Source organism: Nanorana parkeri, unplaced genomic scaffold, assembly GCF_000935625.1.
Source record: "Nanorana parkeri isolate BGI_ZX_2015 unplaced genomic scaffold, ASM93562v1 scaffold1484, whole genome shotgun sequence".
NCBI lineage: Eukaryota > Metazoa > Chordata > Amphibia > Anura > Dicroglossidae > Nanorana > Nanorana parkeri.
Window position 1 is genome coordinate 129,096 of NW_017307752.1, and position 19,654 is coordinate 148,749.

General features: G+C 40.2%; 1 protein-coding gene across 4 annotated transcripts in view; it reads right to left on the reverse strand.

The window, feature by feature from the left end:
* Positions 1 to 1,733: 1,733 nt before the first annotated feature.
* KIAA1468 (KIAA1468 ortholog) overlaps positions 1,734 to 19,654 on the reverse strand; it is a 108,029-nt gene continuing 90,108 nt past the window's right edge. For 3 of the 4 annotated variants that reach the window (XM_018570241.1, XM_018570239.1, XM_018570238.1), the window contains 3 exons: positions 15,385 to 15,473; positions 13,106 to 13,176; positions 1,734 to 2,017 (listed from right to left, as the gene is read on the reverse strand). In XM_018570241.1, coding sequence (XP_018425743.1) covers positions 1,897 to 2,017; positions 13,106 to 13,176; positions 15,385 to 15,473 — 281 coding nt within the window. In that variant the 3' untranslated portion in view covers positions 1,734 to 1,896. Of the gene's footprint in view, positions 2,018 to 4,788; positions 4,906 to 13,105; positions 13,177 to 15,384; positions 15,474 to 19,654 lie in introns of all 4 variants that reach the window. The other variant, XM_018570240.1, reaches the window with a different exon arrangement.

Here is a 19,654-nt window from a genome sequence, read left to right on the forward strand (position 1 = left end):
AATTCTTTGTTTTGTGCATACCATAGCTTTGTTTGTGGTACTATGAATAGAGTCCTAGATGATAGCAGTGTCTGAATAATCAACACACAATTATTTATTTCCAGATAACGGATTGCCAACTTAATTCCATTGCTGGCTTAGAAGGAACCTTGTCCTGATAGAGACTTAGTAGCGGCCTTTACTGGACTCCCCGGTTTGTCATCCCTATCACCTAGACAAGCATGGGCATATCAAGTGTTCCGACAATTTGTTGGTTGCATATGTATTCTGTCCGAGAATCACTAAGAAATATTACAAGGATAAAGAGGACACCCTGGGAGAGCCTACACCTATAAAAACAAGTCAGAAGCTCCCATAATTCTTTCTTAACCATTTGCTTTAAGTTCAGATTGTGGCAGCTAAGGGAGTGGTGATGAACAAAAAGAGAGCCAAGCTTAGCAAGTCACCTATGATGCCCATAGCAATACTAGCCTCTGTGCATGCCTCAGTTGGGAAAGCAGGGTACACTGCCTGTCTATGCTGCAGAGGACCACACAGAGACCCTAACCTGGATCCTCTGACCCATTGGGCCCATAGAGAGCTATACTTTTGCTGTAGCGGAGAATAGCCATCAAAAGAACAGAGATTATCTAAAGAAGCTGCAAATGGATGAGGATCTTGTTGAGGAGCTCCTCTTTTGGTTGTAACTAATGGTAGAAAGCTTTTCAGTCACGGCTTTTAAAATTACACTAAACTCAGGATTCATTTTTTTGTTCATCACTCGGCTGTAGATCCCCAAATCATCTCTGAATTGGTGCTGAAACTGTCCTTCCTTCTGGAGGGTGGCTACTTTTGTTCCCCATGGTCCGTGTGTGTGTTGTAAAGCAGTCATCGTTCCAAGCTCACTCCCCTGATGGAACATAATCTCATATTTAGTTTACTAATTTGTACCGAGATTGTAGTCCATCACAGGAGTGGTGGCTACTATACAACACATACAGGGACCATGAGGAAAACAAGTAGCAACCCTTCAGAAGGAAGGACAGTGTCGGCACCAATTCAGAGATATTTCAGGATCTACAGCTGAGTGATACACAAATAAGATACATTTTTGTTAATAGTTAAGGTGCTTGAATGCATTTTTAAAGATTTAACTTCTGAATTTAGTGTCACTTTAATGGAATGCAAGCAGAACTGGCAAAAAATGGATATGGCTTACAAGACAATCAAAACTGAAGTAAAGGAAATAAAACAACATAATACAGATATTTAATACCTTGCTAAAGCTGATTATAGCGAAAACAACATTTTGAAGATGCCCTTCATCAAAACTCTTTCACATTTCTTAAATACCAATGTGGGGACATGACGGTATTGCTGCACACATTACTAAAGTCAAGCCAATGTTAAATGAAAAAAGCTTAGTCTCCAAAACTGTGAATTTAAGTTTTTTATGCGTGTCCTTCTACCATAGAATCAATGAGGCTGAATCCAAAAAGGCACAGGGTAACGCTGGCCGTTTTCTTGTTCATTTAAAAATAAAAACAAACCGATTGGTATTTCCATTATTTACGTACATATCAATATCTGACTTTATTACTTCATGATAAAGAATTTACATTACTAAGTACCATTGCAATTTGTGCAGTATATAACAGATAGAGTTGCCAATATTCTTTTCAGAAAAAATACTTTTTTTGTCACTATATATATATATATATTTTTATGTATAAAAAAAAAAAAAAAAAAAATCAACAGACATGCGGATTCTAATGAAGTGCAAATTTCTTTGGAGTCTTCGATAAAATATATTACAAGAACGTAAGACAGGAAGAAAATAAAATAAAAAGGCAAGTAGTTCAAGTACAAGGAGCAAGTGGTCCATCTTTAGTGTTTTATTGGCTGGCAGCAAGCCATTTATTTCTTGCGCTGAAAAACGTTCGCCAACATTGCACCAGATGTTGTCAACTGGCCCATTTTGTTCAAAAACTTAGTTTTTGTGTCTTCACTCACGAGGCTTGCTGCGATTGACATGGAACTAAAAGACATGAAAAAAGACATATTAAAATATGATCATGAGAAAGCCCATGTTTAAAGAGGGCTCGTCATACAACATCTATCATTAATACTAAGGCCCTAAAAGCTAAATTATTAGTATCTAAAAACAAACTGAGTGGACTCAATCTTTAAAGGGCCAAACCTACTTAATTCCATGAAAATAGTTTACAATTTTAGTACCCAACATTACAGTAACAAGTGCAAATTACAACACTTTATGCCAGAGAAAGGGGCTTTAAAACATTCCTTAGGTTCGGAGCTGCAAAATGAATTGTAGAGCTGTAGCGCTTATTAGCAGGCAACAACTCCTTGTTCAATTTAAAACTGAACTCAAAGCAAGCAGCTAACAGTTCAGTTACTTACATGGAAGCCCTTTTACCTGCCAAAGGGTATTTCTGTCCATCCATTCCTGAAATATGCAAGCCTTGCCATAGAACGCAGTCAGCCTGGTGCCCTGACCTTTTTCTGCTGCAGGTAGGGTTACAAAACTAAGTCGGCTTCCTACCCCCAGACTGTGATTTGACAGGAAAGGAGCAGCGGCAGACTGATGAACCTTTTCTCAATCTTCTCTCTCCTCCTGTTGGCTTGTTCTTAGTACATGGGCACTGCAACACAACTGACTGACTTCTAAAACTGGCCCTCCCTTTCTGCTGCACAGGGGGTTAATAGATGCATATGCAAAGTTTAATTCTTATACTTAGACTGGTTGCCCTCAAAAATAAAATGTAATGGTTTGTAATAAATACAGTATTGCATTAACTAAGGCCTTTATGATATCCATCTTTAGTTCAGCTTGAAATTCCTAAACCACTGGGAGCCACAAATAAGGAGTGAGAGGGTTGCATGCGGCACACTAAACACAAAACAGTTTCACACGCTTGCTGTTAGCATGGTGGGAAATGTAGGACGAGTTAAGCAATACTAAGTGCACACAGCTCTGGCAAATGAAGACCTTGCACATTTGTGCTACAATGACTCACTCCTTGCTAAGTGTGTCTGTTTATATGCTTTGCCTAAACAGCAGCGGCTTTACTGTGCTATGACAGGATGATGGACGGTTAGTTTTAAAAGATATAAAAATGCACTATACCGATAAGGATGGACACTAGAACCAGAACCTCCACATACACACCCACCAAACAAACAATAATGTAAGGTAAAATATGCTGGGAACATAGTAGCATTCCCATGATTCTGTACAATGTGAACAATGGCAAATGGTACCATTATGCAATAGATATGTTTGCAGATCTATATGTAAGGTTTAATAATACTTTAAACATCCAAGAATCTAAATCATGATATAAAACTTGACAGAAGATGTCCCATTGATTAAAGTACACCTGTCATAAGAGAACCATGTAGGCAGCCATTGCGGATATTTACTTTTGGGAATGTTAGTTGCCGGACTGTAAAGTTGATACTTTTTCTTTAACATTTTCTGTGAGATAAAAACTTTTCTGACTCATTTACACCATGTATGTTCTGGATCTGTGATCCAGAAAATGGCCATGCAGCTAACATATTTAGGAGGAGGCCAACAATGGCCACTCCAATACTTCTCTCGTGACAGGTGCACTTTAAAAGACCAAACATTTTTGGAAAGCTTAAAACTGCATCATATCTTGCTGCTGTGTGCCCGATCTGATACCAAGATTTCCTGTTGCTTCCAGTCCAGTGGGTAAAAAGGACAGGAAATGAAGAGATTTCTCCAATAAAGAAAGTCAGACCCAAAAACATTAAGAGTGAGAAAGCTTGGAACCTCTCTGAGGTTTCTATTGCTGCCTGTGCATGGCTGTCAGAGTGACCCTGGTTTCCCTCATTCCTTAACCAGCTGTCACAAGGGTTAGAAGAGAGGTGAAATGTCCGCAAAAGAGTTACAAAACAGCAACACAACTGGTAGAAATGCTAACCCTTCCTCACTTAATTCATAACTAAGCAAACAATTTTAACTAGACATGGGCTTTCCTTTGTAAAGATTTCCTGGTTACTTAAAGGAGAACTATGAGGTGAGCGATTTCCATTCATCCTTATAGTTAGAGGCGACCTGTGACAAAGAAGCTGTCACAGGTCGGCTCTATTGATCAGGAAGTGAGCAGAAACATGCAGCCGATCCGCTCACTTCCCCATCGTCTCCCTGCAGTGACCGGTGACTGTCAGTCACTGCTCCCCGCGGGGATTCCCCCCTCCCCTCTCCGATCCTCCAGCGCTGAGTGAAGGAACGAACGTTGGAGGCGGCGGGCACAGCTGGCTCTGCCTCTAGATAGGCGGAGCCAGCTGTCACTCACACAGCTGGGTGGATCCAGACAGTATTGTCGGGATCCATCCTGGCTGTGGCGCTCTCAGTATATCGCAGGCTATAGCCAATCTACTGAACTTTGGGTCACGGGAGGAGGTTAGTAGATGTCCTCCTGTGACCCTAAAGAGAACTATGGGGAAAAACACTTACCCCACAGTTCTCTTTTAATGTCTCGAAGAGAAACGATTAATAACCATTATTAGAAGCAGACCCCTTTGTCCAATACACAAACATTCTTCGACACTAATACACAGCTAACGGATACCAATCACATTAGGAGGTAGGAAGTACGGCAATACGGAAATGGATTGGTGTCCATCAGGAAGGTACCTACTACTGCTAAAATAATTGTATGCATTATGTAACAAACAGAGGAATTGTTTTCTTAGGAAATAACTTCAGCAATATAAGGGAACTCACACATTGTGCTGAAAACAATAGAAAAAACTCACTTCTAACCCTTCTTTTCAGCGCCTGACTTGGACAGAGACCAAACGTTCCAGGTTGGAGCACGAGCACACGACGACATGGAAAACAGATTGGCCGGAAAAAGACAAGCTGAGAGCATTCTGGAATGAGAGTAAGAAAAGCTGAGAGTAGACAGAAAGAGGCACACTGCAATCCCATTGAGGACAACAAGGACATGGAGTACACCTTAGAAGAAGAGAAGGAAAGGAGCCAACCACTCAAATCACTGTGAAGAACGTTCTCAGCCAGCTTTTAACTCTCAATTACCAACTCAACATGCTCCATCGCCAATCTGGAACGTTTGGATTTCCTACAATCATGCAAGGATGTTTCTCAGAACACTAAAATAAGAACTGGATAGCATGTATAAAAACCATGCCTTATAAAAACATCTCTAAATTGGCCAAGTAAAATGAATACATAGTTGCTGATCTGTATTGGAAAACATTCTAGCAGAACATGCTCTCGTTTTTCTACAAACCATTTTATGAGGGCAGAACATGAAAATTTTTTAGGACTGTTTGCTCAATGCAAAAGTACATATTATGCTGACCTAATTTTGTCCAAGAGTTTATATGTGGCCTGTGATGCAGTCAGCTCATTTCTGTGGGAAAAAACGGTTTCCGCTTGCTTCTGATCTCTTATGCTAGAATATTACATGGCTTTGCAGACCATGGTATAGTCCATAAAAGTCTAGATACACAATAAAGACTTACAAATACTTAATTACTGCTCTTAACCCTGCGCTGCATAGCAATAGCTTTATTTTCTTTAAATGCACTGCACTGGAAAAATATAAAAACCATTCTCAGGAGATTGGTTAAAGATAACATTAGGTCCATAGGTATACGGAATGTTTCAGTCATTTGCATTCACTTTTACAGCTCTTCAAACTTGGCACTTAGCTGCCTTATATTTTATAATCCTTATCTCTGGCAATTAAAGGAGAGGAAGGAGAGAGAGACTGCCAACAGTCTATGTATGAAGCAATGGTGCTCAACTCCAATCCCTCAAGGACTGCCTACAGTACAGTGTTGTCCTCTGTGCAGGTGTACCTGAACCCTTTAGTAAAAATGCATGCACTGTTGTCAGTCTTCAAGGACCTATGGAAAGAAGAGAGTGTCTCACACACGGGCTGCAGTGTGCACTCTGAGCTAAGAGTACACGGTTTCTATAATTTGACCATTTCAAATCATCTCCATCACATGCCAAAAAAGCAATGAAAATCTGAATATTACATCTTCCCCCTCCCCTCTAAAGCATGTACTGGTCACGATAATACTAAAAAAAAGCCCTCACTGGACCCCACCAGTCTAAACAACTTGAGACCTATCTCCCGGCTCCTGTTTACCTCCAAACTTCTTGAATGCCTAATCTAAAATCATCTGAGGTGAGCAACCTTCTGGACCCCAGACCCTAGTCACACCGAGCGATTTGTAGCTCGTCCAATGCATTAAAATGGAGCTGTTCACATATCACAGCTCAATGTCACCTGTAGCTTGTAGCTCAAGCTTGTTGCTCGAACATGACCTATTTTTCCAGCGGATTTTGTGCGATTTGGCCCCAATAGGCTTTTATAGACTGCCAAAAGAAGCGCTACAAAATATGCACTGTAGCTCAATGTTGCTCAGCTCCAATCAGCGCTGAAAGTGCTTTTTTTGATGTAGTTCAGCGTGAATGGGGTCTTACAGTTTGCTTTTCACCTGCATCACTCCACAGAAACTTCCCTTCTAAATCTCACTAACGACGTGCTAATAAAACCAATGGCCTCTACTCAGTACTTTTAACATAAGACATTTCTGCTGCTTTTGACACAGCCATCTTCCTGCTTCTCCCCCAAAAAATTAGTCTTGGCCTCCAACATTCTGCTCTTTCCCGATTTTCATTTTACCTCGACAAACCTCTCCTTCAGTGTCACCTACAACTCAATCCTTGTTTTTCCTTAGGGGACCCCCAGGGCTCTGTCCTCAGACCTCTTCTATTCTCTAGCTATACCTCCTCCCTTGGTCAGCTGATAACTTTGCATTGCTTTTAGTACCATCTCTATGGTGATAACGCAAAAACCTACTCTTTCTCTCTACTCCTCAGCTCAACTTTCTAGTCTCCTTATGCATCACTGATTTACTACCTGACATATCAGTATGGATGTCATTCCACTTCCTAAAATTCAATCTTTAAAAAAAACTGAGGTCTTAAAGTGACATTAAAGGCAACATTTTTTCCCCTCCCCCAATGTTAATGTTAGCACTTACCTTAAATTATGTCTCTTAATCCAATCTTGCTGAGCTTTTCATCTGTCCCTCCAGCGGTGCGGCGGCTCTCCGATCCAGCGCTGACTCCTCTGTCCTTGCAGGCACTTCCGATCCAGCGGTGTCTGCATGCGGGTGCACGCGTCTCCCGTCCAAAAATCCGAACTGCGTATGCGTCCGCCTCAAGATGATTTGCGGCCGCCCGAGCAGTTTCGTTTTCTCGGCGAGAGCGCGCAGCGAAGACGGGGTAAGTTTAAACTGCTGTTAAAGCGTTTAAAAAAAAAACAAAAACTTTTTGCATATATCTACTGCTTTCTAGCAGTAGATATATGCAAAAAAAACCCGGAGGGTTTAGAAACCCTCTAAGTCCTCCCAACTCTTATCATGGGCTAAGCACAATTCTCCCTAATGCTGTGGAGAGGATGAGGGGGAATGGATTCAGCAGTTTTAAACAACTGAATAGGGCTGACAATTTCTTATGATTTCATTCCAGAAAAGACACGGTGTTGTCAGTCCACACCAGGAAATCATACGCAGAAAACATTTCTGGAAGATTTACAGGTACTTTTCTGTAATTTCAGGGTCTTTATGGGAATACAACATGGGGAAATGTACGTTTTGCAGAGATGTACTGCATGTTTTTTTTTTGTCCCTGACATACACTTATGGCACATTACACACTTGTCAGTTGTGTGCACACAATGTTTACTTTATTTATATAAATGCATGAATCCTATAGATATAGAAGCCTATGGTATTTATATTAATAGATGTCTACTAATAGAGATCTTCACAAAAGCTTTATCTCCTCATACAATAACCCTGTGACCTAAACTATCATAACACACCCCAACTATGTCTAGGAAGTCATGGTTCAAATGATAAGGTTAGAATCTGCAAAGTTTGGGGAAAAAATATTCAAGGAAATGAGGGAAAACCCACGCACATTTTATTAACCAAGATAATAAAATGTTAATGCACAATAAACTAAATGCAGTAATATTAGCTCTGAACTTCATCCAATGCAATCCACCTCACAACTCAGGATATTTGTACCTTAACACAAAGAGCAGCACAAGGGTTCTGGTAACAATGATGACCATGCCTAAAGTATTGAAAGCTCTATAGAATGTCAATCCCAAGATCATTTTTAGGCAGTTCATTAATGCTGATGCAACAACAAAAAAATGGATAACTACTGAATACAGTATATTGTCATTAATGAATTCACCGCAATGCAAATGTAAATAAATAAACCACTGTAGATCAACAGGAACTAAATGCAGGACATTGAGTTAATGAATAATGCAAGACTACATGGGCTCTTAATGTGAACCGATCACAGCACTGTATTTGAAGTCACTATAGAAAATAAATGATAAAATAAAAACTAAAGCTTTAAGCCCACCATAGAATAAAGCTTTGAAGTTTATCTTGCATGCAGATTGCATGCAGATTGCGTCTCCTGCAGGAGATACCAGAGGGAGCAGATTAGGGGTGAGCTGGTCTGAACTGTTAGGGCTTGTTCACACCAGCAGCTGCGCTCAACCACAAAGCTGCTGGTGTACATGTGCCCGGACAGTGCTGATGCTCTTGATCAAGCCACATCTCACCGTTTCTTTTTTTGTTTTGTTAGAACTTTCACTAAGTGCTATGGGCTCACTGCAGTGCGCTTAAAAAAATGTACTGCATGCCAGAATGCAGTGGCGGGCAAATTGCCTTGTCATGTGTTCGGGCTGCACTGCCAGCACAGCCCGGATGCAGATAGTGTGAATGAGCCCTTAACGACACTGTGGGTTTAAACATTTGTATTGGTTTCACAGCACATTCGGAATATGAGGAAAGGTGAACTTGCAGAACACCCTTCTTTGCACTCAGCAGAAAATAGGCCAAAACGCACAGCAGGTAACACACTTAAATATGCAGCTGACTGCACCATACCCTGCAGCAGTATTTGCGATTATTGTGGTTATGCTGGTGAAAGAATATTTGGTCTCTGAATATTTTAATTTGCAGGTTTACTTGTCAAATATGCAAACGCCCCTCATTTAGCTTTAATTAAAATGACTGCACTGACTTGAATGCATTTTTAGGGCTTAACTCCTGAGTTTAGTGTCTCTTTAAAGAGTTCTAAAGTCACAGCATACACTATCTTGTTATTACATCTGCATTGTAATGGGAATACATACTATAGTTTTTAAAAATGCAATAAAAGCTTTAAAAATCACTTTTATATAGTGAGTGCTACCTTCGCTCTGCCCATCACTTCAACAACTTCCTGGATTCCCAGGGTGCTTTACATCTCTTTCCTTGCTGCCTGATGTGAGGCAATCTTTATTTCTCAAGACTACATAACCCATAATGCATTGCTTCTAGCAAGCATTGATAAGGTCACATTGGCTAGATGTTGAGTTGTAGCTCAGAAGGCAGGCTCTGTGAGATGTGACACAAGGAAGTCATATTTACAGGGCTGGGTGAAATTGTGTCAGCGGATTTAGGAAGTACATCCTATGGGCATCTTCAATAAGTAAGTTTACAAACCTCTAGATGGATATGGTTATTAGGAGTGGGATAGAACTTATGGAAACAAAATAGAAATGCATATTTATTCTTTTACCATAGATACCCTTTAAATTTCCTCAGCCTGACACTTGAGTTGGCGTGTCAGGGGGTCAGAGGTCACCTGAAATCTGACAGGTACTTTTTGTTAAATACCTGACCCCACATATGCGGTGCGCTTCAAGAGTGCTCCGACCCTTGGACTGACTCTGCAGTGGCATCGCTCATATTTCTAATCTGACCTATTAAATTGCAGCATAGGACAGAGCGCACTGCAGTGTTAATGGACTTAAGGCTAGGTATACACCTAGGTGATTTATCGCACAGGTTGGGTCATGCAAAACACAGATTAACATTGAAGTCAATGGAGTCTGTTTACACCTTTGCGGTTTGTCGCACAGACGAAATCGCCTGTCCCTCGAAAAGGTGCAGGAGTGATTTTCGGGCGGTTGTCGCACGGTTTGTGTCCCATAGACATCTCTATACATTGATAACCGTGTGGTTTTCAATGAACAGTCGCGTGATCGAAAACAGCTCGGCATCTGAATCGCCTAGGTGTGAACCTGGCCTAAATGTACAGGAAAAAAAAATACATGTGATTGTGACAAAAAATAGTACTTGCTGCATTTTTGTTCAGCTGACCCGCGTTTCTCAATTTATAAAAGCCATCTGAATTTAACTGCGAAAACCTATCAGTACACGTTAGATGTACAGATTTGGTGTGAGCATATTTGAAGACTTCTTTTCAAAATAGCAACAATTTAAAATGAAATCTGGAAGGAAGACATAAAAAGAGGAAGGCATTGTAAGGGAAGCAACACTCATAGACCTAAAGGGAACTTCCCATTTCAGGACAAGTCTTTAATTCATATGCTCTCTGTATAGCATGCAAACACAACATACAGACCACTTACACGCAGCGCTTCTGCAAATCCCAGCTTTTAACTCTGCATTCACTTTCACAGGCAACATTTTATACTATACAAAACCTTATACGAAGACCCAACAGACAGCTCAACAGGTACAGGTCAGCTAACACATGAACTACTACATTGCCCTGGAAAGATCTGGGAGGCCAGTATGGAAAGGACAATGACACGTTACCACAAATTCTTACTGCAACGACAGCAATAATGTCTAATGGAAATGCTGAAGCATACAGCGAGTGACAGGACAAAGACATACCGATGCATATGTCAATGCATTTTTGTTAATGTCACAGGCTTTCCAGCAAAACAGAACAAATTATTCTGAGAAATAAAAATATCAATTTGGAGCTTGAAAATGCATTTATAGTATATGTCTGGGCATAATAAAATCCCCCAAATATATTCAATACATTTCTACATGTTTTAAACCTGTAAAAATGCTGCAAGTGCGGAAAAAGAACCTGTTGATCTGCCAGAAATCCAGTGTGCTCATAACTTCCTGTTAGAGCTGACAATACTTTGGAGTGTTGTCAGCCCTGCCCAGTCCTCCTTTCTGGACTAAAGAACAACGCCTCCTAGTGGCATAGGTATGAGGATAGAGGGATCTGCTCTGTAGTTAAGCAGGATACAATTAAAATCAGGGCCGACAAATCTGCTTAGGATTTCAGTGCAGCAGAGGCACTGATGTCAGCTTATACAGGAAGTCGGGATCACACTGAATCGCTGTCAGAATAAAGAGGATTTTTTTTGTACTTGCAGTTTTTTTTATGCATGTTTGCCGAGATGTATTGCATACATTTAAACACAAATAAACATTAATATTAATAATTAAAAAACATGATCAAAACCAGTTCTAGGTAAAAAGATACCCATAAGTCAAAAAATAATAAATATTCTACTAGCTCATGGAAATTACACAATTATTTCTTGGCTGCAAAATGTAAGTTGGGAATAAGTCCAATGTCCATAAGAGAATTGAACACCATTCCACAACAGCACATACTGAATCACAAAATGCAATTTATACATTCTGGAATGACACTGTACAGCCAGGGACCAAAAGAACTAAACACGACTACGGATCCAAAAATACACAGTAGGTGCCAAATGTCATCTGAAACCAGTTTTTAGAAATGTTCTAGTGCTCTTTCTCAGGTTACCTTTTAGCTCTGGGTAAAACTCAACCTTTCCTACAGGCTACAGTTAGCATTTAGGTCAACTTGCTTTTAAAGCTGAACAGTACAAAGTATTGTAACCCATAACAAGCCAAATCAAAATGAACGTTCTAGTGTTATACGCTACGAGTGTTATAGTGATAACACTCTAGCAAGCTGGAATCTGATTGGTTGCTGGAGCAGAGGGAACTAAGAAGGGCCCATTTCCATCCCTAAACTGACTTATGATGGGAAAATACATATGTAGTGGTTACCTCCATTAAAATCTGCATGTCAAAACGTTCGGTAGATCAAGAAATACAGGCAGCTGTAGTTCTAGGCTTGCAGAACCCCCTATTGACCAGTGTGGTCACTCATCACACTAAAGGAAGCTAGTCATGAAACAAACGTAATGGCTGCTGCTAACGACCACTTCTAAAAAACACAAGTTGCTTCGCTTCTGGCTTTCTAGCATCAACGCTCTAACATACTGAACCAGATCATGATTTTCTGACACATGAACTTTGCTAATCTGCATACTCAAAGTATTAAAGCCAGTGGTCAGAGTAACAGCAAGGAAAATGGCTATTTTTGGAGGGGTCAGCATTGGCAGCCTACATATTTCTCTCTTTACAGGCTTACAGAACAGACTGGTATGAAGCTGTGTGAGGTGCGGTAAAGCTTGACATTTACAGGCGGTATGAAGACGGTGACAGGGTAGGGTGACACTGTTTTCATTAGATGTAGTGCACCTGGCCTTCCACTTCACAATCTCTTCTCTCAACAACTTTTTCTAACATCTTCACTGTATACACTTTCATACCAGTCAACCTGAGGCTCCATTATTATTATTATTATATAGGATTTATATAGCGCCAACAGTTTGCGCATCACTTTGGAAGGAAGATATTACATTCACAATGCCATTCAAGGCAAGATTGGAAGGAGGGCCCTGCCTGTGAGGGCTTACAATTTCCGAATGGGGCTGATCGTATGAGCCTCAATACCTCTGTGCGACTCTTGCTAACAGCTGTGGGTGGTGGCAGCGGTCATTGGAGTATATAGCGCCTTCTGTCCGCAGGAGATCAGAAAATTCTCACGGGGGAACTCATGAGACTCATGCGATCGGCCTCATTCATAGATGTAAATGGGGTCTTGATGTAGTAGTATGTGGGATCAGACTGTAATTAATGCCAGCTGAATATTGCATTGAATGGATAATAAATAATGCTGGTCATGTTTTCAGTGCAGCTCTGAAGAGAAAACCTGACAGTGGAGATCTGATTTCTGGTTATGCATAAAGTGGGGAATTTAGATAGACACATTTTGGCTAATCCTGACTTACACTGTAGAAATTAGACACAGACGACATAAAACCAGTTATGCTTATATGTGAATCATTTCACCTACCCTTGTGGCTCCTGGGCTGTCTTGTTTTCCACCTTATGTTCACATTCTTTTATCATGGAGCTTAAAATAACCTTGCAAAGGAGAGAGATGTGACAACACATGGGATTAAAACATGTTTGTCCATTATCAAATCCTGTAACCAATAACATGTGATACTGAGAAAACATGGTCTGTAGACATTAAAATTTATCGAATTTGGCTAAGCATACCATGTGCTTTTATAAACACAGGACATTTTTAAAATAGAACTAAAAATATCTATTGTGCAATGAACATCCTGCTTTTGGTGCTAAACAAAACTGACACTGTAAAAGGCAACAACCTCGATCAATGTACAAAGTGCAGAAACCCATCTCAACCACTCAAAAATAAATTTTCAGCTATCAACTTGTATACTAATTACATATTATCATGTCTTCTCATCTTACTGAATTAACCCAAACTTGGAATCCCAAGAGTCTACAACAAAGTCATAACATGATAATAAATTAAATCCACCCCACATTTGCAAGTATATAAAAGCTAAAAAGGAAGAAGTCTTATATCTCTCAAGTTCTGTTTTAGAGGTCCTATAACTGTATAGGACAAACAAAAAAGTTCAAACTCTTGGGTACGTATTATTTATCAGTCGTCATAAAAAAATGACCCATGGCAGATACTAAGTGGACAGAGAGAACCAATGCTGCCCATTCAATGTTACTGGCCTAACACAGGGAGCAGTGTGGTTACACCTAATCATAGTTAAGATAAAGCTCCTTGCCAACAAACATGGCATCCATTCCTGTGTGCTAACACAATTAGGCTCAGTAACTGATACAGTATTGCAATTTCCCCCGATCAGCCATAACAATGTGACCACTGAGAGCTGAAGTGAATAACATCGATTATCTTGCTACGATGGCATCTGGAAGTGGGTGGGAAATATTAGGCAGCAATTGAACATTTTATCCCTGAAGTTAATGTGTTGGAAGCGGAAAAAATGGGCAAGCATAAGGATTTGAGCGACTTTGACAAGGGCAAAATTATGATAGCTAGACAACTGGGTCAGAGCAACTCCAAAACTTCATCTCTTTGAGATGTTCCCGGGCTGCAGTGGTCAGGAGCAATCCATGGAAGGAAAACTGGAGAACTGGTGACAGGGTCATTGGCGGCCAAGCATCACTGATGCAAGTGGGGAGCAAAGGAGGCCCTACCTCGCAACTAACAGGACTTAAAAGATCTGCTACTAACGGCTTGGTGACATATACCACAGCATACCTTTAGAGGTCTAGTGAAGTCTATGCCTTGACCGGTCAGGGCTGTTTTAATGGCAAAGGGGGACCTACTCAATATTAGGCGGGTGATCGTAACGTTATGGCAGACAGCTGTTTGTTTTTTACACCGTCAACTGGGATGTTCCTACAAGACTGGCCTATAGCAGATATCATAGCAGTACTTAAAAAGGGGGGCGGGGGGAGCTAAAGTTGGGTATTAATAGAACTAACTTTTATTGTGTGCAAGTACTCTGTGGAACCACATACAAAAGTATATAACTGTATACAATTTCACAACAAAGAATCAGCATGGATTTATCAAACATAGGTCAAACCTAACTAAAATGATCGGAATTAAGTGAAGGTAAGTTCAGATTTGGATATTGAATATGCTTTTGCAGTATATTTGAATTTTGCTAGTTTTTGCTAGTGTTTGAACACAGTTCAGAAGTTGAGTATGCAAACGTCAGGCTGAATGTTTGCACATGGGTAAAGAACTGGTTAAAAGAAAGAAGACAAAAAGCATACATGATCAAAATAGAAAGTTAAAAATGGCAAAACCACAGGGATCGGTGGACCCGGATCTTTGCACTCTATTAATGATCCGTGGAATAAAACACTATATATAGTAAAGATGCCAATTTACTGACACAAAATTGTGTAGAGCTATTAAACAAATCTTCCGAATTAAGATTACAGGAGTTGCGATAAGTTGAATTTCATAGACCTCAGTCTTTTTTTAACCTTATTAAACCAAGTAACAAAGACCACCAGAAGAAATTCTACAACTGGGACCCTTACGAATCTGAAAGCAAAACTCAAGATCCATACGCAGGAACTGGTTTCAGGCACTGCTGCCAGATTACATTGCCATGCTGCCCATACATGCATGTATTTTTTCTGTACTTAGATACTTGGCCTCAGCACTCTAAGTGCTACGCTACACTTTCATTAACAAAGCAGAGCCGAGGACAGCGTAACACTGTTATTGAGACATCAGAGTAAGTACAGAAATATAACACTTACCTCATGTTCAGGGGACAGATGTTCCATATCAGCACGTAGACACCTGAGTCCTGGTAAAAAGTGATTTACCATTAACTCCTCAGATATGACTGCAACATGATGTTAGGGAATTTTTATGTGCGTTGATGAATTTGATCTATACCATGAACCTTGATACAATAGTTATTGTCTGTTAAATACACAAAAACACAAACTGTAGACGACACTAACTTTCTTGATATGCACATAAGTGGCCAGGCGAGGATGCACCGTAACACAACCTGATGTTCAAGAATAGCAGGAGTAGGATGAGAAGGATGAAAAGAAATCCTTCCAACCATTAGGTATTTAGGGGTGTGCTAGCCACAGAGCAAACCTGATAGGTATTCTAAGATTCTAGGGATCATCACACTTAGCCATGTGAGGGCAGAATCCTCAGCAGAGAAGCTAGGGGCAGGAATCCTTGTAATAACACTAGTAATAATAGCTTCATAGAGAATAGCATGAGGAACGGAATGTAAGGAGACTTCCTCAGAAGACTGCAGCTTGGTGGACTTACACTATCTCACATTAGGGAATTTCTGCAGCAGGGTGACGGAGTTGCCTGCTGACCCTCCAGGGAAGTACAGGACTTTCAAAAGTGTGTGTTCCATAGAATTAGACTCAATGAGCAGGCAATGGGACATATGCATGAAAAGAAACTCTCAGGATAGGCGAAAAGGATAATTCCCACCCTGGCCAAAATCGTCTTGGTCGAAGGATCAGCTTGGTGCCTTAGGGGGAAAAAAAAAAAGGATTGAAGTGGAACCATGGTAAATTAAATACCCAAACAATCCCATAAACCCCCCAAAGCAGTAAAGGACAAAGGACCACAATAAATGAAGACACTAGGAGCCTCAGCTTGGCATTGAGTGGGATCAACTAGGACACAGACATTCAGTGACAGTCTCCTGAGCCTTCCACAATGGGTATGTCAGAAGAAAAGCACAAAGGTAGACATAAGGGCCAGTGCTGTGAGCAGGGTCTAAACCAACTAAAGGATACTGAAGAGTCAGGACCATACAAAGTAAAGGAGCAGTAGGAATTGATCCCTATAAATCTTGCAGGCGACATGGTCCCTCTGGAGAGGGCTGGGGTAGAAGAGAGTGTATGAAGCATGCATGTAAAAGCATGCATGCTTCATACACTTTAGGGGGAGTATGTTTGGGGGAGTAAATGATGGAGAAAGATCTGGGTGTCCTGGTAGACCATAGACTCAATAATAGCATGCAATGTCAAGCTGCAGTTTCTAAAGCAAGCAAAATACTTTCTTGTATTCCAGAGATAGAAACATAATCATGCCACTGTACAAAGCATTAGTAAGAACTCATCTGGAATATGCAGTTCAGTTTTGTGGAACTGGAGAAAGTGCAGCGAAGGGCGACTAAACTCATAAGAGGCATGGAGGAGCTCAGCTATGAGGAAAGATTAGCTGACCTGAATTGGTTCTCTCTGGAGAAGAGGCAATAAGGGGGGACATGATCACCATGTATAAATACATAAATGGTCCATATAAAAGAGCTTGGTGCAAAATTATTCACGTTAAGGTCACTGCAAAGGACAAGGGGACACTCTTTGCATCTGGAGGAAAATATGTTTAACCTTTGAAAGGTTTGAAAGGACTCTTCACAGTTAGAGCTGTGAAAATGTGGAATAGGCTCCCCCAGGAGCTAGTTCTAGCTAGCTCAGTTAATTGTTTAAAAAAAAATCTGGATGAATTTCTATATGCACAGAATATTACTGGATATGGAGTTCTTATAGGCATATTAGGCATCAGAGATTGTTGATCCAGGGAGTAGCCACACATTGCTCCTACAGGGGAAAAAAAATCCTTCCTTATCCCATAAGGCAAATTGAACCATGATTTCTAGAGGTTTTTCTGCCTTCCTCTGCATCAACAGGGGAGTAGCTGTGGGCATAGAGTCCTGTTTAGGCTTTTCTTTTCTTTTCTTTCTCCGTATCTCTATAAGGTTGAACTTGATGGACTTGTGTCTTTTTTCAACCTGATCTTCTTGCATAAACGACTAGACCCATCAATCCACCATAATGGTGATGGACAAAGGCAGACATGTTTAAAGCCCAGTCTGTGTGAAACCATGTCTGCCCCCATCGATAGAAAAAGAAGAGTAGACATCAAGGGACAGAAAGTGTGTCACTCACAGCATTACTAGTTAAAAATAAAGGCAAAAGCCTGAAAAAAATAAAAAACTAAAGCAACCACCACAGCTAATGATGAATAGGCTGCAATATATTTTTTTTTTCTTTTGGGCTTTAGAAGGTTTTGGAGGAAAAATAAATACATAACATTAAATTAGCGCCACATTTTCCTAAAAAAGGCCAGCAACATGCATGGATTTTTTCCCCCAGAAAAATTCCAGTTTAGCAATGCTGAAAGCTGACAACAGATCTAACAATCCAAAAGTCAATGGAGTAAAAACAAATTAGAGTTAAGATGAATGACAAGAGGTTAAATGCCAGCAGTTATTGGTAAAGTGGAAAGTAAAGTACATAATATATATATATATAGGAAACAGTCAATTTTAAATATGCCAGAAAAAGTATAACAAATATCCAAAAGTTTGCTTAACAAATTATGTGAAGAAAAAAGAATAAAATAAATGCCAAATTCTGGATGACAGAGTAAAAGAGGAAGTTGTTGGTAAGGAAGTAGGTATTGATTGACACATCACTAGAACTTCTCGTTTGCAAGCACAAATGTACCATTTATGTTGAGGTTACCGGCATCTTTCGCAATCAACTTCTTTGCACATTTTCAATAGACTGTCCTGGAGTTTATGTGGCAGCACCAGGCAAATGCACTGTAAATTGGTTTCCTGTAACACAGATTCCTTTATGCTGTAGCATGACTTTATAATTCTTTTGGGTCTGAGTTGTCCATAAAAAACATATTAGTAAGGACATGAGATTTTAGAAGATCAAAAGGATATGGAAGTAATGGCCAACCATAAGGTCTCTAAAGCTGGCCATACATGCTACAAATTTATCTCCTTCAACCCTCGTTGAAATCCCTTGATTTCCTCATCCACATTAAAGAGCGTAGGTGAAGGAATCCCTGATGCTGCTACTCCAGTAACTGATGAATACCCGAACAGCGACGGCATGTGAATTAATGCAGTTTTTAGAAGATCAAAGGATATGGAAGTAATGGCCAACCATAAGGTCTCTAAAACTGGTCATACATGCTACAAATGATAAATGTGTGTTGTATTTTTTAAAATGAAAATGGATAAACACTTTCAAGAGAACAAGTCAGGAATAGGTATTTATAAGATCCTGAATCTCCCCTATTAAACTGTTAAGTGTTAAAAGAGTGTAGCCTTACTAATCTTGGTGTGTTATGTAATTCACTTGTATTTTCGGGGTAGAAAACTTGGTGTCAGGCAGTTGAACTGTCTCATACCACACCAACCATTTCATTCCAGTATTTCTGACAATCCCTTTGTCATATAACAGTTTTGTGTTCATCTAATCAGCCCTGAGCTCAGGAAGGAAACAGGGCAGCCTCACACTAATGCTTTGATAGGGAGAGAATGCAAGTAAATATTTAAAAACCAAGAATCAAGTCTGAGGATTAAACTTGCCTAATTATAACCACTTCAAGAGCGGTGATTTAGATGTTCAACAATGACATGGCCCATTGGCTGGCCCAAAATGAACTGCTATTTCTACTTGCATACTCTTGAAATACTGTATCTAAAGCAATAGTTAATCCTGTATAGGAAAAAATGGTCATTAATATAGTACTCAACTTAAAAGGTTTATAGCCTATCCTATTACTAGACAGATTCTAGGATCTGCCTTTTTAATAAATATTGGTTCTTAGATAAAGTGGTGAGTAACATTGTTTAAAAATGTAAGATCATCCAGCAGATGTTTGTTGTGTTTTTCATAGTCCATATGCAGCCTTAATTGGCACACTCGTGGGTAGATAAAATAAGATACAAGCAAGCGAGTACCAAACAGGTTCAAAACACTTTAAAGAGAACAAGTCCGGAACAATCAGGAAGCAAGGGTTTGTGAGGATTACGTTTGGGATCCTGGAACTGGGAGGTTTCATGGTGCTGCAGGAGGGAAGATGAGATCCCCAGGCCTAGATCCAGGCTTTAGCAGTGGCCAGCACTCGATAATTGCACAGGTGTGCACAGCCATTAAGAAAAGGATGCTGGCTAGGGGAATTAGCTCCTGCTGGGAAAGAGGAACAGACCGTGTTCAGGTGTCAGGTGAACGCCCC